The 23,680-nt window shown below is 33.8% G+C and overlaps 1 protein-coding gene across 1 annotated transcript in view; it reads left to right on the top strand.

Annotated features, from left to right (window-relative positions):
- The first annotated feature begins 7,633 nt into the window (after positions 1 to 7,633).
- Positions 7,634 to 23,680, top strand: part of LOC138712073 (sodium-coupled monocarboxylate transporter 2-like) — a 41,451-nt gene continuing 25,404 nt past the window's right edge. The window contains exons 1-5 of the mRNA XM_069843461.1: positions 7,634 to 7,789; positions 13,703 to 13,918; positions 16,902 to 17,061; positions 19,491 to 19,608; positions 21,375 to 21,442. Coding sequence (XP_069699562.1) covers positions 13,710 to 13,918; positions 16,902 to 17,061; positions 19,491 to 19,608; positions 21,375 to 21,442 — 555 coding nt within the window. The 5' untranslated portion in view covers positions 7,634 to 7,789; positions 13,703 to 13,709. The remainder of the gene's footprint in view (positions 7,790 to 13,702; positions 13,919 to 16,901; positions 17,062 to 19,490; positions 19,609 to 21,374; positions 21,443 to 23,680) is intronic.

Genomic DNA, 23,680 nt, shown 5'->3' on the forward strand with positions numbered 1-23,680 from the left:
CCTATTTTCCACATTCCTCTTCCTCTCCGCTCCGCTTATGATCCCTGGACCGTAATATTGCGTATTATCTGATATTTTCTTCTGATCCGAAGTTTTCCCCGTTCACCATTGTTTCCAGTGCATTCCATTCTGTAGCAGGCAGATTCTTCTTGACCAGTGACACAACCAATTTCTTTTATTTTATCATTACCAGTCTCAACATTATTCTCTCTAGGAGAGCTTAATTTCTTATTTTAAATATCCATCTTACACGCTCCATTCTTCTCCATAGCCATATTTCAAATGCTTCTAATTGTTCCTTATCGCTTCGTCGTAATGTCCATGTCTCTGCCCGATACAAGGTCACACTCCATACAAAGCACTTCACTAGCCTCTCCCTTAGTTCTTTTTCTACAAGTACGCAGAAAATGCTCCTCGTCGTATTGAAACTTCCCTTTATCATTGCTATCCTCCTTTTGATTCTTGGCAGCAGCTCATGTTACTACTTATAGTTCACTCCAAGTAGCCTATTTCAAGTTTTCCACTTGTTGCACTGCCTGGTGTCAAATTCTCATGTTTATCTTTAGATTTATTTCAATTCCTTAAAGTCGAACAAAATCTTGTGAGCCGAGAGCCGAAATTGCTGCAGATTTTGATACTCTGTATCTGTCTCCATAAGCAGCGGAATAATTAACTGGCTACGTTATTGAACTAGTAAAATGACACACTGTTTAAAAAGGAAAGTATCGAATTTTAAATCTGCGAAGAATAAGACATTATTCATTCTTGAAAAATCAAAGTTGCATGAAACTGTTATTTGTGACGAAATAACAGGCTACATAAATGTTTCGTCATAGGCGCTCTGCATCAGCAATATTAAATTGTTAAAATAAACGTTTGTCTCACAAGTACTATTAAAGCCTACAATAATAGTAGTAGCAATAATAGTGAAAAGCATGGTTCATCAAACTTTGTATCGACGTCTTAAAACTGCACAGGATTTCTAGATTAAGACGTGAATGATCCTAAAATACCAGTTTCTCGAAATGTAGTGAATTTTATTGGGAATATACGTTAATTCAAGCTTAAAATAGGTTTCTGCACCATTATTATATTATACAATATGGCTTTACGTAAAGAGTGGTATTGAAGAAAATAAATGTTTGCTTTATATGCTTAAAGTGATGTGTGAATATTAAAAAAAAACTGCTACTGTATAGTTTTTCTATAGTGGATATTAATAATAATTTAATGAATCTTTTACACAAAATTTGAAGTTACATAATTTACAATTAGCTCACTTCCGAGAAAGCCATAACTTGTGCTCGGGATTATTGCCATTTTTGGAAACATAAAAGTAAAATTATATATATATATATACATAAATCATATAAAAATAATATACAAATATTAAACAGCGTGCATCAAAAATTAATATGATTAATTATAATATAAACATGCAGGAAATATTCTTAAGGATCCATGTTTTCTTACATAAATGTTTGCAAATTTAATTCGTACACTTCTCTTTAATAATAATAATAATAATAATAATAATAATAATAATAATAATAATAATAATAATAATAATAATAATAATAATAATATATTCGTAATTCTTATTCATGTCCAAACCTTTGAAATCTGTATAATTATATTAACTTTAGGCATATGGGCATAACATTAAAAAAATTAATTTGTCACAAAAATCAGCGTTATGTAATTAAATAGAAACTATTTCTGCTTGCAAATTTTCCACCAATTAACGGATTATAAGTCCTAATTTGCCAGAACCTATCTGACAGAGTTGGCAACACTGTCTCAAGATAAATTGTCAAGTCATAATGGAACTATCATCTCTTCATTTGTAGAATCACATCTTGACGTAGGATCAACAAGGATGAGGCCCTGCATTATGTTAGAATGACAGATCACATTATCCGTCGACGACAAAACATGAGGTGACAAAACATTTCGCTGATCCCACTTATCAAAATCGGAATGATTGTAACACACCTGTTTAATGAACTGGCCGCTGCCTACCACAAAGCAACAGAATATAGCTTTGAATCCAGAAAGGAACTTTGTTTTCATCTTTTCTTCTTTTCGTCTTTCTTAATTTGTACCATGCTTTTAAATATTAATTACTGTTAACCGTAAATGTTACCATATCATCAATATCAGCCCACTATGATTCAGCAAGTGTGTACTGGTATAGAGGTGCTGTACACTGATAGATGAAGCAGTAAGAAGAGGCCAAATAATGCAGTAGTTTTATAAATTTAGCAAAATGTTTCTTATGCAGCCTACAAAACATATCAAGAAATAAATAAATCATATCGATACAAAAGTTTTACTCCTAATTCTTTTCCTCATAAATTTTAATTGCTAGTTTTGTGATATTTAAGTGAAATATTTCTAAATGTTTAATAAAGATCCTGTTATATTTTTATGAAGTCGCCGTCACTTTATGCGCACCTGCGAAATCTGTGAACATGACCGAACTCCTTGTTATGATTCCGGTGATCAGCACGAACATTTTATTTCAGCTCATAATGGTGAACCCAGGTTTCGTCTCCTGTAACGATGCTTGACAGAAAAAATATACCACTTGTTTGCATAACGCTCCAGAAGCACCGAACTATTGTCCTTCCGAGCCACTTTCTGCTCGTCTTTCTGCGTTAATTTCGCTAGATAAACTCAGGAAGCTATTTCCTGTAACCAAACTCCTTTATGGTAACAGTCAAAGTTGGTTTTCCGATGCTTACTGCATTACACAGTTCACGTGTTATAATATGGCGGTCTTCTTTGATGAGTGCGTCGATCCTACCCTTGTTGCATTCTGTCACTGCCGTTGCTGACTAGTCACTTGTCAACGATGTTCGTGTCTCTGCTCTTGAAGTCTCTCACCCAGCGTCTAATTTATTTATTTATTTATTTATTTATTTATTTATTTATTTATTTATTTATTTATTATTTTGCTAATAATTGTAACATAAAATATAAAATATACAGAGAAACTTTAGCTCGCCCCTGAAAGAGTAGTACTCGTGCTCAGGGGCGGATTCCTGAATTGAAATTAATAATTATACAATACAATTATTATAATTAATAATTATACAATACAATTTTCAACTATAGTATATAAATTTAAATTGACAATTTTTCAATTTTTATAAAATCCATACATAACTTTTTAAATTTAATACTAGAACTATTCGAATTGACAAGATTAGGATATTTAAATATAAATTTGTTATATATTCTTGGGCCCAAATTACTACTATGATTAAATACTGTAACAATGTTGCATTTTGGTTCAAACAATCTTAAAGAATTCATACCTTTTGTTTCATAACCATGAGAATACAATTCAAAATTATTTCGATTTTTATGTATGAATTTTATTAATACAATGTAATAAATTTGTCTTACGTTATGTACATTAAAGTCTAGAAACAAATTTTGAGATGGAAAATCAATACGTTTAATTGTACTGATATATGAGGAGTTCACAACCAGAGTGGACCAAGTCCATCTGGAATAGTTCTGAGATATTGAGTCTTAAAGTTCCTGGCTCACTCTTAGCAACGTTCACCTTCCATAGGAAATGCTGCCCTCTATGGAGTAACAAATGAGTTATGGACTTTGTTTGCTATGGCTATGAATAGATCTAAGTTTTCTTCATCCGAGATTGTATTAATCTATAAATTGATCACTGGTGGACTTGGTCCACTCTGGTTGTGAGCCCCTCATATACAGTACCGTCACGATACACAGACAACTATGGATATCAATTTACTAATTTTCACAGTGAGAAATTCTATCACAGTACTTTGTTTTACATGGATATCGTAAATATCCGCTATTTAGAAAAGCTACTGTTTCGTTTTTAGGTGACGTATCACATTGTCGCTCCGTATAGTCCGTATAGTGTAACTAGAGACATCTTGTGAACACTAAGTGGAATTAGCAACATTGTGGGTCGCAAGAAAAGAAAGAGGCAAACCAAACCACAAATATGCTGAATTAACAATTGAAATTACTCAACTCTGGAAGATAATTAAATTGCAGATCTTACGAACAGCGACAGTAGCAACAGCTGTAATTTCAAGCATTCTTCATGATACTTCCAAACGTTTTGAAATAAGAAAGAATAAAATATTATAATAATGTACAAAGCTACTATGCTATTAACTATTTATTTATTTACTTAAATTCAAATATACAGAATAAAGAAATATAATTACAAAAACAAACAAAGAGAAATACATATAAAATAATACAAGCAATATAAAAAGAAGATACAGTAGTATTAACAAAATTTGAGACCGAATGAGCAGCGCTCGTGCTCGGTCGCAGTTCAGATGTATGCATGTAAGATCAAATTTATATGGATCTTTGAATCATGTAATGTGTGTTACTCTATCTACAACATGGGAAATTTAATGGCAATTGTAGCTGTGTCTTAGTTCGCTCTGTCAATGAAGCTCTGCATAATTCAGAGTAAATCTGACTTCTTCTGAACACTGCTAGCTGAATGTCTCGGTGGTGCTCCGATAACAAAGATAGCGGTACACACGATACGTCCGCATCCTACCCTGTTGTATCGCAGCCTGCTGACTTGAGGAACGAGGCATAATGAGGAGCGCGACCATTAATTGCTTCCTCTAATCTGTTTGTGTAGAGTAACAGGTTGCAGATCGATGCTTAGAAATCCAGACTCTATCTCTTAGCCTCCATCCCTTTCTCTCCATTCCTCTCGGACAGACACAGAAAGACAAAGACAAAAAATGTGAAATTGCTACACTGAGGATTTGCACGAAAACCTAATGTATTTACTGATACGTCACATTTTATAAGTAAGCTTATTGATATGTGAAGGGTTCAGAGCCATAGCGGGCCAAGCGCCATTTATTAAAAACGGAGAAAGCAATATCATAATTTAATGAAGATTATGTATCATTTAATTTTAATGTGTGTACTTTATCTTACTTGTTATATGTTTCGTTAAATTATAGTAATCACTTAATTTTAACTCTTCTTTTTTCCGTTTTTAATAAATGGCTCTTGGCCCACTATGGCTCTGAACCCTTAATATATTTGTGTTTCGAATGAAGAATAATCGAATGACACCAATTTTATTTGACATATTGTGCATATTTCAACAGTTTTGGTTTACATATGATAAAATATGAAATAACGAGTAAAATTAGACGAGGAACACTAAAACCGTACGCGGTAATGCGACCTTTCAAAGGAGTATGGGGCTGAGGAAAATTAATTATGTGAAATCCAAGCCTGGTGGCCACTCGTCTCATTCCGAGTTTCGCCGTTCTAGTGAAGGAAGTTCGAGAATTATGAATGGGAAAGCTGAAAAAGACCTAGCGTAATAGCTACCACATAAGGGGGAAGAGAAGCATGACAGAACAGTAGAAGAACAGGGGCGCCGATACATGTAAAAAGCCTGCACATTCAAAGGGACTGCCAGAGTCCTCGCAAGAGGAAAGTACCAAACCCTTTCACTGTGCGAGTAACACGAGAAAACTTGCCCATGTACCGAGAATCAAGACTGTTTATTCGAAGGCTTCATTTTGGAAAAATGTCAAAAGTCTTGTAGGGAGGAGATATAGTTTCGTGCCCATTTCATTTAGGGTTCATCCAGATATTTGTCTTAGCATCTTAAGAAACTCACGGAAAATCCACAGGCAGAATGAATAGTATCAATTTAGAAGATTAGCCAATTAGTTATTTGGTGAGTCTATTGACATACGGCCTGATGGACCCTGAAGACATTATTTGGGAAGGGTGAGTGTTATAGTTAGTATAACAGACGGAGTTGAATTTCACCATGAGGCAGAACGTTTGAGTGTGTCTGACATAAGAAGAGCTTTGGATGGGTCTTGATCCTTGGTCAGGAAATTGGTGCTTTCCGCTTCAAGGTCGCTCCCAACGTTTATTCCGGGCCGCTAGAACAATTTTGGTGAAAAATCCTTATTTTAATTCAATACTGTACCGATAATGCATAGAATTGCCTATTTTGCTACTTTTTTATGTTTTCCACACATTTTTACAATGAAACTTTAAGACCTTCCTTGAAGTGAGAGCGATGATTGTCACAATTACGTTCAAGGAATTCGGGATGACAAAACACTCCAATACGTTTGGTTGTTTATGGGCTTGGTTTGAGCCAGGCCCCAATAAGATGAAAAGAAATACCTCAATAAACTTCTGAAATAAACGACTACTGGTAACCGGTTCTTGAGTTCCAGAGAATACCCATAGAGAGCAGAGCGCTGGCTCGCCTGGTCTGCAGGAGAGCCTGGAATTCCTAGTACAGTAGTACATTATCTAGCTCCTGCCTAAGATCATTGAAAAACTAGGCTCCAGGGATCTACCTTTCCTTCCTTTTCGGTAGTTGCAAATATAGAGAAAAGAGTGAAAGTAGGATGGAGAAAGTATACCAGGAGTCATTACAGTGTTCCGGAAGAAAAATTAGTTGTCGAAGTCATTTGCAGAAAACGACATCTGTGTTCAAAGAACTCGGGGCTAATTATTGGTAATCTTACAAGGGTCTTTCTTTAAGATTGTGTCAGTTATATCCTGTGATTTGAACGTTCATATTCAGCATACAGGCTTATATTAACTGAAAAAGGGCATTTCATCACAAATGAATACCTTGTGGTTTATTTTCGTTTAAAACTGTGGCAAATGGAAAAATCAGTTGCATTGCAATTACCAAGAAAATTACTTGCATATGTAAGCAATAATAGTCATTTAAGTTTTAGGAATGACACCATATTTTATTACCAACTTTTACATACGTATATAAGTGTATTCAGTGAATCTTCAATTGTTTGTTTTAAAAATAATTTGTGTATAATTGCACTTTATATTTTGGGATAGTCATTCATACCCATTTGTTGCAATCACTTCTCGTTCCTTTTAATAATCTTACAGCTACATAAAATGCAGTAACTTTAATTCTCAACCATTCTTCTTATCTCAAATTATTCTTGCTTATAATGATATCACTTTATATTCACTACTATTGATTTCTTGTATGGTGTTTTATGTTTCCTTTTTGTCAATTATAACATTTTGAGTGGAAGAGGTGGTCTGATGGCCATAACTCAGCCAAGATAAAATATAATAAATAGATAAATAGACAAACAATCAATAAATAAATCATACATGAAATAAAATAAATAAATAACTGAGTAAATATATAAATAGAAATATTATCGAAGTCTCGCAGTCGTACAGAGATAACTACAGTCAGGAAAGGAAACTTGCGTAGCAAACAAACTTTAATTTTAGTGACAGCTGTGTCATCCAGATTATACTTATTTATAAGTGTGTCAGACTTTAACTTCCATTCAAGACAAATCTTAATTGAGGAATCTTGGAACAGCTTGAACTTTAAGTGCTGTAAATTTAGGATAACCTCGCAGTTTAAAAACTAATTTTTATTTGGACGCATTTTAAATTCGCTGGCATTAAAAAGTCTTTGAAAATGAGGAGCACTCCTAATGCACGCATTGATAAGGTTGTATGATATAACTGTTTAATTTGTGTTTATGTGAAGTAGTAGCTTTAGTTTTCGGCGCAATATCCGAACTGATACGATCTTAAATGACTTCCAAACAAAAACTAATACCTTTATAGATGTAGGAGTGACGTCGGAGGTGACACTGTAGTAACTACTCATGCTGACATTCTCAATATTGCAGATGTGTTAAATACCATTCACAGTCTGTGAGCCAACTGATAGCGTCAAGTCACGTTAACAACAATTTGTAAAATTCAGGTATTTTATCTGCTCAGTTTTCAAATTACCGTACTTAAAACTTGCTATTTGCTTCTCTATAATTATTAACACAATTTAAATTTTATTCAATGCAATGAATTAAAATCTAAAGTCCTATTTCCGATATATTCATTTCACTAAGAGATTTGATTGCATTTTAGTGAAATCCTGGAGAAATAATTAAATTTTCTTTGAGTTAAACATAATTTTATTCATTCATTCATTCATTCATTCATATTTGTGTGCTGAACAACAGCCAGAGGCCAATTATAGTTCAACACAATACACAAACAGAAGATACGAAGGTGCAAGATAAAATAAAATAATATCTTAAATCAAGAAAAACATACATAAATAAAATTGAGAACAAGGACTGTAAATACTAATAAACGAAACTATACTGTAAAGGGATCTAAATTGTTCCCATGCAAATTGGCATATTTTATGCATATACAGACTGGAGAAAGAGATTTTGAATTTCTGTTGTAATTTTTTTTTTCTTTTTTTTTTTTTGAAATCTTAAACTTTTTGTAGGAATAGGAAGACTGATATTGTTTATGATAAGACTCACAATCAATATCACTCTTTATAAATTTGCAAAAAAAATAGTAATCAAGATTTTGACATCTAAAATAAAGGCTACAACAGTTAAAATATTTACAGGTAATCTCATAATTGAAGTCAGAGGAACTGGGTACAAATCGAAAAGCACATAAGGAAATACATTTTCTTTGAATGTTTTCCAATTTCATCGAATCAGTTGAAGTAATGGAATTCCAGGCTACAGATGCACATTGAAGTTTAGAGCGAACCAAATTAAAGTATAGAATTAATAGAGATGCAGGAGTAAAAAAAGAATAAGTTATAGACCTGATTAAACCAAGCATTCTTATTGAATGATTATAAATATACTGAACATGATCATGAAAATATAATTTAGAGTTAAGGTTTACACCAAGATCTTTAATAGAATTTTTCCTAATAATACAGATGTTATTAGGAGAATAATTAAATTTTTTGGATGTAGTTTTTCGTGAGTACGAAATGACAAAAGTTTTTGTTTCATTAATTTTAATTCCATTATCGTCAGACCAAAGTTCAATAGAATTAATATAATTTTGAAGAGTTTGGCAATTGGCCGGACTATTTATTGTGCGAAAGATTTTGAGATCGTCAGCAAATAACAGGTAGTTTGAACTTATTCTTTTACATACTTCAACTATAAATAATAATAATAATAATAATAATAATAATAATAATAATAATAATAATAATAATAATAATTTAATATAATGCAGGAAAAATTCGTGTTCTCTTTCGTTTTAAATTCTTTAAATATACCTTGGACATAGTTAACTAAAATTTAACTAAATTCATCACAGCTCAATTTCACCATGAATTAATATTATGTATCTGCCGTCTTAGACGGCTTATCAAATACTAAGTGTAAATTTATTCAAGAAATTAGCATAACTTGCAGGATGATATTAAACGGATAAACGTTTTCGGCAGTGATTTACCATCTTCAGATCATTGAGATGTGAATGTTACAATGTATGAACACTTTACAAGATTAGTGTACGAACAATGTCAAAGTTAAAATCAGTTAAGATACAGAATAGTCAAAATATATAACATAATTTGTGCTAATTACTAAATTATTTAAAATCTATACTAATAATAAATCTGTAGCCAAACTTTTCTGGTAATTTTCGATTTTCCAAAATTAATTGGTCCTAACATATATAATTAACCACCCTGAAACCGAAAATCGCATTTTTTAAATTTTTGTTTGTATGTCTGTCTGTATGTTTGTTACCTTTACACGCGATAATGGCTGAACCGATTTATATGAAAATTGGAATATAAATTAAGTTCGTTGTAACTTAGATTTTAGGCTATATGGCATTCAAAATACTTTATTTAAAAGTGGGGTCATAAGGGGGCCTGACTTAAATCGAAATATCTCGCTTATTATTGATTTTTGTGAAAAATGTTACATAACAAACGTTTCTTTAAAAATGATTTCCGATAAGTTTTATTCTTTACAAAATTTCGATAGGACTGATATTTAATGAGATAAATGAGTTTTAAAATTAAAATAATGCCATCTAAGACGGTGCAATGAAATAACAAATGACTTCGTTTATAAGGGGCCTTGGACAACAACAATCGAAAAAGGGGCCTTGGACAGCAAAAATCGAAAGCTATTAAACTTAGCCTACAGACAATGTTTCTGTGTTTGTATGAAGTAATATCGGAAGCTAAATTAACCGATTTGTACAATTAATTATTATTTCGCCATTGGAAAGTGTAGTTTCTCTAGATGGACATACTGCTATAATGTTATTACAGTAACTTCTTAGTAAATCGAGGACAGGTAAGATTAAAATAGCTTCCTGTGCACAGAAAATTTGATAGGCTTTTTTGTACATTCGTTTTCTGTATTTCTTAAAATAATATTTATGTACACACTCATTTTAATCTCAGAGAATTAACGAACAACGAGAGTGTATTGATTTAGTATGCAGTAATAGTACGTTAGCTTAGCAATCCATTATTTTATAATTCAAATTTTAACTATGCTCAATCGAATCGTGTTAAAATACATAAAATATACTATATATGCAATAAATGCAATGCAAAAAAAATTAGGTAATGAGCCAAGCAGATTATGTTGCGCTGTTGTAAAAGTTGTTGCTTCTGAGATTCAAGAGCCCCCACAACAAATTAAAAACTTTCTTATCGGAGTAAATCCGTTATCAACGCACTTTTTATATAATATAATATAATATAATATAATATAATATAATATAATATAATATAATATAATATAATATAATATAATAATAAATATATAGCCGAAAATTTTCTGGTAATTTTCGTTTTTTTTTTTTTTTAAATAATTGGTGTTAACATGTACAATTATTCATCCTGAGACCGAAAATCGCTTTTTTGACATTGTTGTTTGTATGTCTGTCTGTCTGGATGTTTGTTACCTTTTCACGCGATAATGGCTGTACGAATTTCGATGAAAATTGAAATATAAATTAAGTTCCTTGTAATTTAGATTTTAGGCTATATGGCATTCAAAATACTTCATTTAACGGGGCCTGAATTAAATCGAAATATCTCGCTTATTATTGCTTTCTTGTGAAAAATGTTACATAACAAAAGTTTCTTTAAAAATTATTTCCGATAAGTTTTATTCTATGCAAAATTTGGTAGGTCTGACAGACTTTTAAAATAACAATACAATACGTTTTCACCGCCGCCTCAGATTGTAGCGTTGTTGTTCCTGCAGTAATTCCCATGTGCAAAATATAAACTTTTTGAGTAGGAAGAAAAAACACATTTATTCATTCCATGGCAATGGTACATAGGAGATCGTGAATTCTTACATTTTCGAAAGAAAGAAATATAATTACATATCACTGTTTATGCTGTATCACTATTTAAGTTATTTGAAGGTTTCAGAACCATAGTGGGCCAAGCGCCATTTACTGAAGACCTAGAAAACAAGGATTAAAATTATTACCATAATTCAATGGAACCATATAGCAAGTAATATAAAATTTACACATTAAAACTAAATGATATGTCAATCTTCATTAAACTATAGTTGCGTGTAATAACAAATAAGAAACATGTTAAAGGAATTGTTATTGCACCAAATGAGTGCTCTCTGGACCAAAATGATCGCAATTTAATTATTTAAATACAATTTCAATTAAGTAACATATTAAACGATTTATCCTTCTAACAAACATGAATGTTCCCTGGATCAAACCTATTTTAATTATGTAATTACTTTATATTTATTTAACAGGTGCAGCGGAGCGCACGGGTACGGCTAGTATAACAATAAAACTTCGAAGAAAATTAACGTGTGGTATCACAATTCGTATTGTTTTAGCTGCTTTCGTGGTACTATTTTTTTTATTCTTGTGATTAAAGTTAGTGACAAATTCTTCCATAAGGAAGATCGTTGCATGTTATGTGTTTCAACCAGGTCTTATGTAAATATTATGTTGGAAGCTGCGTGGTTATGTTGTGAAGTGTAGAGTCCGGCCGCTGCACTTCTGAAGTACAGCAGTTAACTGTGGTTTTAATTTTGAAATGAAACCAATTCTCTGTACTGACAAATTATTTATCATTATAATTTCAACCAATTCATTGACATCACATAGATATGTGAATCGTTTCCACTATCAATTATACTGTGTCTGGACATTACACCTCACAAAATGAAGAAATAATTATGACGTAATTAGGGAGAATTCTCCACGTTGTTGAATTTATTACGGGGAATATTTTAAATCCGAAAAATCCATATTTCTTCAGTCATACTGACAGGAACAATCACGGATAGCATAAACATTTTCACGTAACCACAGTGTTTTGACGAATCACCCGTTATGTTTTATAATTGCTAGACAAATTTCAGAGTACCCCTTTTAAAAGAAGTTATAATGTATGAATTAAAAATAAGTAAATAAGTTAACGAATTAAATGAATGAATGAATGAATGAATGAATGAATGAATGAATGAATGAACGAATGAATGAATGAATAACTGAGTGAATCAATGCATTAATAAATAAAGGAAATAAGCAAAGGAAATAAGTAATTAAATAAATAACAAATAAATAAACAAGTAAACTAACAAACGAACAAATAACATAATATATGAGTGGAAAGTAAGTAAATGATAAGAAATAAGTAAGTAATTGATAGGAAAAAAAATGTATAATAAATAAATAAGTACAGTAAATATATGAATAAATGCTCCCACGGTGGTCTCGCGGCCAGAACGCTGGACTTATAATCCTGTGGACCCGGGTTTGATGTCAGGTGTACTCGCGATTTATAACTTGTGTTTTGCAATCCCGTGGTTCAGGCAACACAGTGTTTTTCTCCGGGAATCCCTGGTTCCTCAGTAGCATCCCAACAAATCTCCATAATCATCACATCGCGGGTGTAGTGTAGACCAGCCTCCTATAGCGCACCCCTGGCAACAACGATATCGGTAAATTAGCCTATACACCTGGCATCATATGGGTGAATGACGCAATTCAAATACCAGTCATCAATACACACACACACACACACACACACACACACACACACACACACACACACACACACACAGAGTGATTCAAGAGGATTTACTGTCCTTTACGGAGCTTATTTCCGAAGACATTTTGAGCAAAACTGTCGTATAAACATGGGCCCTATTCTCAATATTTACAGAGTTACGTTTCGTTATTGGAACGGATTGTTGTGAACGCGTGATCTTGGTCAGCGTGCAGTCGGCAGCCAGCGCGAGCGCTACGGAAATCAAAGATAGCCGTATGCAGTTACGTAGAGCGACAAGTGCCGTTCACAAGCGTGTACTCAAGTGTACTGAAGCGGACGGCGACATTTTTTAAAATGTGTTGTAAACTCTCCAAGACTGTAAATTAGGATGCAAAATTGAACTGCAAATAATTAAGTCGGTGGAAGTGGTGTGATTTGTAATAATTGTTGTGATAAGTGCGTAAGAATAATGTAATTTACCAGTTAAAAATAGAAAAAGATGTCTGTACGAAGCAACTAAGGAATTCACAGCATATTTTTAGCTTCATAATACTTGCCAATTAAAGGAATGATACTACTGAATGGTTCATTCTCTATTTGTACTATTATTTTACCTTGAAACTAAAGAAAAAACGTATTTTACAAACAACTTTAAATTAGTGTAATTCTGAAAATATTGAGAATAGGAACTCTGTTTATATGACTTTTTTGCTCAAAAAAAAAAAAATATTATATATGAAGAAATAAGTAACTAGGCCTAAGTAATTAAACAAAGACATAATTAAATAAATAAAAGTAAATAAAGAAGTACATGCAATATACTCTATATTTCAGGAACGCAATGAACTCCACGGGTCAACCAATGGAAGGGGCCATCGAGCTCTTCTTCAGCTGGGTCGACTACAGCTTGTTCATTCTCATGCTTGTCCTGTCCACCATGATCGGTATCTACTTCGGATTTTGGGGCAAAAAGTCGGACACTCCGGAGGAGTATCTACTGGGAGGGAAGTCCATGGCCACATTACCTGTAGCTGTCTCACTTGTAGCCAGGTATGTTTTCGTCCACAGTTGCTATAAATTTATTCGCCAGTTTCTACGCAAAACTAATCGCATAGGAATAAACTCACAAGATAAATGCGTGGAACACTAGGTACAGATGAAATAACATTTTCAAATAAATACATATAATTTCCTAAATGTTAAATTGTATACACAATTAAAAGAAACAGTTTAAATAAAGGAGTTTAAATTAAATTCAAGTGTTGACTACAATCATGTTCAAGAAAAACAAAATCCTTCGTCTACACAGTAGACATAATTATACGGTAAATACGGTAGATTTTCTGCGATTTATCACAACACTAAATGGTCCCCAGAAAGCTGTAGATTGACTTCAGAAATTATTAGTCCTAAAACAACATTTCGACGTAGATAGTGGAAATGTATTCTTCTGATACGATTGACAAACCTCCTGACATTTGTTTCAGATAAACGTAAATATGGAAAAATGGACGATCTTGAGGGAAGACAATTTGTAGTAGATAAGACATATACAATTTTTAAATTAATGTCGTAACATTACAAATATTGACAAGTATTCGGAAAATTTAATAAGTAGTAGTTTATACAAAGTTTCGTAATATCTATCTACTATAAGAACTTATTAACATATTTACTCTCACGTTTTATACAGTTATTGAATTAATACAGACGAAATGAGGCCCATTACTTCACGGAGATGCTAATTACATTGAGTATGCTAATTACATACTTACGGTGACAGTTACTAATTTTAAGACGTGATCACTGTCTACTGAAATATGAACTAGTCATTAAGAGGTTTATATTTTAAACTGTTAAATTCTATTTTAAATACACCGTATCCCGCTTAGAGGGATCGAGAAATAAATGCTCACCACTTAAAATGAGATAAAAATATCGTTGTGATTTACATCTGACAAGACAGAGAAACTGTCCAAGTTTATGTAACAGAGTTTGAAAACAGCTGCATGCGTAATTTTCGTTTGTTTATGCGTAACATTCGTTCGTTCGTTGCTAGGGCACTAAAACAAGCCTGGAGTCATTTTGTAGGAGAACACGCAATGGTAAACATGTGGACACCACAACAGAAAGTTCAGTGCGTGCTATGGCTAGCAGAAAAAATCTGTTACGTGAATACAACGTCGTGTTCGTCATACATGGAATGTAGATCCACCTAGGCATAAAGCAATAATTCTCAAGTGGGATACAACACTCCGAGAAACAGGATCTTTTCTATCGCAAACTGGGAAACAAGCGAAACTGTGTGTAACTGAGGAGACAAACGAACGTGTGCGAACGGCATTCGCTAGGAGTACACAGATTGGATTGACGAGGAACTCAGTCATTGGACTGTTCTTCTTCGTAGAGTCTACAGTCACAGGAAATGTATATCTGGACATGCTGCAGAACTTCGTTGTTGACGAACTTTCCCCAGGATCGGTTTTTCAGTAGGATGGGACACCACCCAATTATCATCAATGTGTGCGTGAGTTCTTGGATGAAAAATTCCCCGATAGGTGAATCGGAAGACGAGGACCCTTTGTCTTGCCACCCAAATCACCCGATCTGACTCCCTTGGACTTTTTTTCTGGGGCTTTGTGAATGATACTGTGCAACAAAGAAGTAGAACTAACAACACTTTGGATGAACTGAGGCAACGCATCACAAATGCAGCTGCGCACACATCCAGTTACATTGAGCATTTTCTGAAACTCGGAGAGTTTTTATATCAAGTTATGTAAAAAGATATGTTGATAAACAATTATTTACGCTTGAAATTATCACTTATTTCTCGACCCCTCTAAGCGGGACACGGTGTATATAAGAGTAATTAACTTCAGAGTCGAACATGTCATAATTTACCACAATAATATTAATATCATCATCATCATCATCATCATCATCGTCATTGCCTTGATTATAAATAACTGAAGATTTATTCCTTTCGCCTGTTTTGTCAGTACCTATGGGTAGATTTTCAACCGAAATAAGTAGATATTCAAAAAGAGCAGAACAGCTTGATAACAGTGAGAAAGTAGTTATAACAATAAGAGCAATAAAATTGTAATCCGCAAATAGAAACAGCGAAATTTTTAGGTTATTCTTTATTTTACGGACTTTCAATATTTAGAATTTCTTCAGTCATACCTATGTCATAATGACAATAGAACATTTACAAAATAAAATTTTACTATGTTACGTAAAGTCTATGTATTCATAGAAAAGAAGGTCCTTACTCATTTCTTTCAATTATTTCTCGAGGAATTTTTTTTTCAACGCATCATCGAATATTGCTACTGAAATATCCCTAGGGAAGGAAATTTAGAAATTCGGAATGGTATTAAAAATCGTTCACTTTTATTTAAATTTCTTAATTTCCATAAATATATCATCATCATCATCATCATCAACAACATCAACGTCGTTTCTTCATGAAGCAGCCGACGAATTTATTACAATTTTATGTTCTGAAACAATACCATCTTTCTCAATATGGGCCGTCTTACGTTCTTTTTGTTTTCTGAATTAATTTAAACGGTTAGATTGGAAATGTTGACGCGTTCAATCTCGAGGAGTACTATAAGACTACTTTATCTTTTCTGTAATTATTAATAGTTAGAATTATGAAGTAAATATGCATTTAGATATTTCGATAAGTCTATATAAAATAAATCAATCACATATACTAATTATACTAACCAGAATTTACAGATTTTATCACCAGCAAAATTTTACTATCAAAAGAAGAAAATAATTATTGAAGGAAAATTAAGTTTGCAACTGTGGTAGCCTATAATTTTCTCCGCTTCCTTAATTTTTATTGTAAATTAATTACTTCGTTGGAACTGTTTTAAAATTCCATATTTTTGCGAAAAAAATAGCACAAAACCAGATTTTAAAATTCCTATGACTTCATTAAACAGGATTACAATACTACAGAAAACGCATTTCAACATAATTCTTATACCGGTGTGATCTCTGTGTATTCCAGCCTCATTTCCGGCATTACAGTGATGGGAGACCCAGCCGAAACCTATACATACGGAACTCTGTACTGGTTTGGTTCTGTTGTCATGCCAATCGGTGCAATATTGAATAACTACCTCTATCTGCCAATCTTCTACGAACTGCAGCTCACATCTGTCTATGAGGTATTGTAAAAATCATAATTTTTATTAATTAGTAGAGTTCTGCGTCTGGTTACCTAAAGTCTCCATGCAACTCGCAACAGTGCAGGTATGTACAGAGTATAACTCGGCGGCATCCAACGCTAGTTAGTTCAGGTCTGCTGTTCAATGAACATAAGAAAACAAAACAAAGCTAGGCGATTGTAAATAAGTGACAGTATCACAGTGACAGGTATGCTGTTGGGTTTGTTCCCGAGGAATAGTCCGTAATTTTTTTGTGACGTGGAAATGGAAATATAAATTAGGCAAAGATAATCAGGATGAAATTGTCCAAAACATAATTAAATACTCAGTTGCCATCTTAAAAAATCATCTATATGGTAAACATTCCACATAATTGTTAAAATTATATATTTATGGTTGAAAATCTCTATTTTTATCTTAAATTTTCATCTGTATATTTTTTTCACGTGCTCATTCACATACAAGCATTATTGTAAATTGTGTTATTCAGTGTCTATAGGCAAGTCTTGGAAGATCAGATAATAAAATAATAAAATAATAAGAATTTGGTAGAGAGTATCTCATTAAGAAAGAAGAAAATTTATTTTATCAGAAAGAAGGAAACATATGCTTTCATTTGAAACAATTAAAATATTTACAGTCATTGGATGTAATTTGTAGAGGTTCGTGGAACACGAACTCTTTGCTTTAAATTCGTTCTGAAATGTATATTTTTTATATTTGTTAATTCCAAACTTTAATTAGATCTAAAATATCTAGATGCGTTTTACTTAATGTAAAATTCATGAATAGGCAAATTCCGGGCGCCAGGTAGCCATGGCGACAGAAAACTGTAGGCTATATGTCGCCTGAAGTTTTTGAGTTTAAAATTTTTTAAGATTTCGATTTCTTCTATGTTACTACGACTAATGCATCATGTTTAACGAAAGCGGTTGTAGGAAGAAATTCGAATGTGATTTTTAAATTCATATTGTTACATTTGTTATGCGTCTCAAGATATTGTTCTAGATAGCTTCAGAGTGTTTCTGAGAGCGTGTGTTTGCATTCTATAGGTATTTAATAGTGCTTAATATATTTTAGTGTCCCGCGCCGTGGCGTCGTGGTCTAAGGCATCCTGCCTGGGACTCGCGTTACGGAATGCGCGCTGGTTCGAGTCCTCATGGGAGAAGAAATCCGGTTACTCAAACCAGCTATAACGGCTGGGGGCTCATCGTGCTAACCACACGATACCTCCATTCTGGTTGGATGATCGTCCACCTATGCTTCGGCATGTGGCCATGAGGCCAGGAGCCAGCTGGTCGGTCTTGTCCCTTGTAAAAATCTCCTTTTATTGTTATAAGCTGCCTTTAAATATATACAGTACTTCGTTATTGTTGTTATTAAATCACAGTGATATCCCTGTTATTCACCGACTTACACACACAGGTAAATACACAATACCGGTGCATGCTGTAAGATTACTTGATTCACTAAAGCGTGAACTGTTGATTTTCAATTTGCTCTGTGTATTACTCGACCAAGGAATTAGTAAATAACTTACAAATATAAACAGCGACTTACATTTTCTATCGAGGCGACAGAAGCTATAGCTAGATGGCTGTATTCTCTTTCGATGGGACGTTTCCATAATGGCTGACTACTCTTGGTGTTTCAGTAGGTTATTTTATGACGCTTTATCAACATCTTAGGTTATTTATCGTCTGAATGAGATGAACGTGATAATGCCAGTGAAATGAGTCCGGGGTCCAGCACCGAAAGTTACCCAGCATTTGCTCATACTTGGTTGAGGGAAAACCCCGGAAAAAACTCCAACCTAGTAACTTGCCTCGACCGGGAATCGAACCCGGACCACCTAGTGTCGTAGTCATACGCGCTAACCGTTACTCTACAGGTGAGGACTCTCTTCGTGTTAAATAAGAAATAAACTTTGTCAGGATCACAAACGCTGAACAAATGAGCGTTCATTTTCAACGAAGCGAAGGGGAAAATAAGTTTTCTAAGCTATATTCGAAATTTCGTGATACATTTTAAATTGTTTTATCATGTTTTGCAGTGTTTCTCGCATATTAAGGCATAAGTAAAAGTTATAATTTCCTAAAAAATAAAATCTTTAATTTTCGCATGTTAAACAAACTGTATGTGATACGAGAAAATATTAAAGCAGATTTCAATTCAACATATTAATGCAGACCTGTTCAACCCTGTGCCGCAAAACAAAATTTTAATTTCGCAGGTCCTGTTATTATTATTATTATTATTATTATTATTATTATTATTATTATTATTATTATTATTTATTCTGCAATGCCCATTTAAAATATTTCCTTACAATTTTTATTCTAATTCCAATGACAAGCCATAATTTTCAATTCTAGTCCTGATTAGTTATCGACGGCACTAATTCTGTAATATCCTACGTTTTATTTCAGTATTTACAACTACGATTCAACCGGAGTGTCAGGGTAATGGCATCGATGCTGTGTACGGTGGGGTTGTTGCTTTACATGCCTATCGTTATGTATGTTCCCGCCCTCGCTCTCAGTCAAGGTAAGTACAGTATCAACTTTACGCAATAGATGCTACCTGATTCAGAACATAACTAATATAATCACCATTAAGTTTTTTTACAGTGAAGAAATTAATGAGAAGTAATTTTATTTACATCGACTCTCTTTTCCACCCCAACTGACTTACATACTGCTACCTTTGTACATGAATAGATTTCATTTTTTTTTTCCTTCACCAAGTCTAAATCTCCTTTTCCGTCTTGACCTGAAACCTGAGCTGGAATAATATACACGTCCGGTCGCAAAGACATGCGTCAAGAGATGAAACAAATAAGACAAGGTGTCTGAGACGTGCAGCAAAATAAGGAAAATCACACAAACTATTTCTATTTCTAACAACCATCCATGCTGACCACAGACATGTCGATGTCGACAGAGTTAGAACTAAGACATTCAAGAGAATATTCCTTTTTCTCAAACAAGGTTTCAGACTTTAGTTATTAGTATTTCGCAGATGATCAGATAACAACAATAAGAGCGAAGAAGCAGTGATTATATTTTACCACGGCACTGGAATAAGGAACATGTAGATAAGTCTTAGCACAAGGTGTCTAAGGATACAAATTTGAAGTTTTTTTCTGTAATGTAGTAAAGTAAAATCGTGCGATCAGTACCCTATTAGCAGGCTTCGTGTTAGATAGACCCATATCTTTTTTTGCATGTATCACTACTTGCAATGTCAAGCGGTGTTGTCATATTTTCATTGTAAAGAAAAAAAAATGTTATGTTTTATTTAACGACGCTCGCAACTGCAGAGGTTATATCAGCGTCGCCGGATGTGCCGGAATTTTGTCCCGCAGGAGTTCTTTTACATGCCAGTAAATCTACTAACATGAGCCTGTCGCATTTAAGCACACTTAAATGCCATCGACCTGGCCCGGGATCGAACCCGCAACCTTGGGCATAGAAGGCCAGCGCCATACCAACTCGCCAACCAGGTCGACCGTTGCAAAGATAATCCCTAGTTACAACTATTATTTTAGACCGCTTCAGTAGATTGATTGCTACCACAACCATCCTCTGAAATTAATTTTAAGGTAGAAGATGACTTTTAATTAAAATTATTAACCTATTTTGTCGTCATCAACCGGCTCAAGATACGACAATGCTATGGGCTGCAATATATTCCACGTGAACATTGATATCGGCAAGTCAATTACAAATTCTAACGCATAATTGGTAGATATAGGTTACCGCTGCTTGTGATTGGATCGGTATCTGAGAAGGCTTCATTAGTAACAAGCTCTTATCTCATCTCTTCAAAGGAAAGCGTCGTCTCTGAGTATTAACTGAACGATCCGACTACAACCACTCGCCTTAACGTAATTAATAGTCGATCATAAACATTTATAGCATGTCGATAGCATCTTTCTCAATTGTAACGATATCAATCGAAGAAGGTCTTGTTAGACAACTGGATACATTCCATAATATGACCTAAATTTCGCCGGATGACATACTGAAAACGTGAATCCACTTGTTTTTGTCTTTTGAGTCACATGCAAAAGATTTTATCTTCACTCGAGGATGATATAGCCTCATCTAACAAACAAAGAGGGGAAGATTATTCTTCTTGTTTGAACTAATGTTGCAAACACAGTGTACCTTCAATGTGCGGATATCTATCCGAGACAAGAAAGATATCTTTCTCTCGTGTCATAACCCAGCCTTCCGAACACTTTTGTATGCCTTACGCTGAATAGATACCAATACTCATTTTAAACATGACAATTTATTTGTTTCCAGTAACTGGTCTCAGTATACACATCATCACTCCTATCATCTCCGTCGTCTGTATATTCTACACAATGATGGTGAGTACCTTACACACAGTAATCTCTTTCAAGTCTATTTACAAATCCAACTCTTTCAAGTCTATTTACAAATCCAATTAATAATAATATTATTGCTATTATATTAGTGTTATTATTATTATTATTATTATTATTATTATTATTATTATTATATAATTTAATGTTACTAAATTATTTTACTGTCCATCCCAATGGACAAGAGCCAGAAATTGCAGATCAAGAGGCATATCTTCAAGAGTTGTATTGCACCTGTACTTCTGTATGGGACGCAATCCTGGTCGCTCACCAAGAAACAAACATTAAAATTAGGAAGATGTCAAAGAAGAATGGAAAGGAAAATACTCAGAATAAGCCTGAAGGACAAAGTCAGAAACGAAGAAATACGGCGAAGAAGCGGCATAGAGGACGTGGTCACAGTAGCTAATAGGATGAAATGGCATTGGGGAAACACGTGGTAAGAATGCAACCTACCAGATGGGCACACACTGCGACACTGTGGCATCCAAGAATTGGCTGGAGAAACCGTGGACGACCGAGAACCAGATGGGGGGATGAGTTCAAGTTGCAGCTAGAAGGACTGTGGACCAGAATAGGACGCCAAAGAACACGGCGGAAGGACGCAGTCAATCAATTTTGAGCGGCAGCAACAACCAGTGCTAATTTAATTGTGGACAATAAAACTAGTAATGTAAATATAGACCAACAGGTTGGCTCTTCTGATGGTCAAGATTCGAGCCACCCCTGCTTAAGCAGGAGACTTTGCCCCACTGGGGATTTACGGCTTTTATTATTATTATTATTATTATTATTATTATTATTATTATTATTGCTATTATTATTAATATTATTGCTATTGTTATTATTATTATTATTATTATTATTATTATTATTATTATTATTATTAACATACATTCGTTACAATTAGTAAAAAAAAATAAATTTCAATAGTGGCTTAGCGACTACATAATCAGAATATGAGAAGTAATTAGTACACTTACATTTTTCCAAAATACAGTTTACACAGTAGGCATAACAATTTCTACGATATTATCATAGCAACCATTAACATTTACTTGGAAGAACTAGATATTTTTGCCCGTTTCGAACTGTGTTAAGGATTTTAATTAAACGTAATAAAAATGTGTGTTCTGATTAAAAGTAAAGCTTAATTAATATTCATGTAGACTACACCATTTCCTCATGAAGTGGCTGGCAGATATTGAATAAACAAAATGCCAACCATTAGGAGAAATCATTGTAAGTCTACTTATAAACAGAGAGATGCCATGCCCGGTATCACTTCCTAAGTGTGAAGAGTACAGATATTTCGATAAGAACCAACAAAATTTTGTGTCTATCGTAATACTGTATTTACTCGAAACTGATGCGTCGTCGAATCTAATGCGCATCTCAACTTTTAAGGACTACAAATACAAAAGAATATTTAAAAATAAATAAATAAATGTTTATTGGCGGATGTAATGCGCAGAAGCAAAGCAGGTTCAACTTTTAATTTTACTGCATACAACAATGGGTCACTAGAGACAGGGCACCAATCTTTCTTCCCTTTCTGTATGAGTTTAAAAACCTCTTCGTCTACCTCAGAATGTTTTCTTTTTCGCGAGCCGTTGAACTCCTTCCTAGTCGCTTTAGAAGCAAATATCGTCATTCTATGTTGACGCCATAAGCGAATACTACGCCGAATTCTCTTGCGGCCTACCTGTTTTTATAGTTTTCAGTAAAAAGTATAATGTGGTAAATAGTATGGTACACTTACTTACAAATGGCTTTTAAGGAACTCGGAGTTTCATTGCCGCCCACACATAAGCCCGCCATCGGTCCATATCCTGAGCAAGATTAATCCAGTCTCTACCATCGTATCCCACCTCCCTCAAATCCATTTTTATATTATCCTGCCATCTACCTCTCGGCATCTCCAAAGGTCTTTTTTCCTCCGGGCTCCCAATTAAGACTACTACAAAACAAACATTATTTCATCAAACATGTAGCTTCAACCGCTACGTTACCATGTTAATGACAGTGGAAAATCAGAACGACAACTTGGTATTCATACGAAATGGTATTTAAACGGATAATGATACATAGCACTTCACACTATACTTCGTTCCATAATGCCTGACAGGTGACGTAAATATTGCCGGCAGAGAGAGAGAGAGAGAAGGATAATATTGGTATTGAACCAATGGCAGAGGTCTCATTCCACGCTTATCTTGAAGA

This window comes from Periplaneta americana, chromosome 13 (assembly GCF_040183065.1).
Source record: "Periplaneta americana isolate PAMFEO1 chromosome 13, P.americana_PAMFEO1_priV1, whole genome shotgun sequence".
In the NCBI taxonomy this organism is placed as follows: domain Eukaryota; kingdom Metazoa; phylum Arthropoda; class Insecta; order Blattodea; family Blattidae; genus Periplaneta; species Periplaneta americana.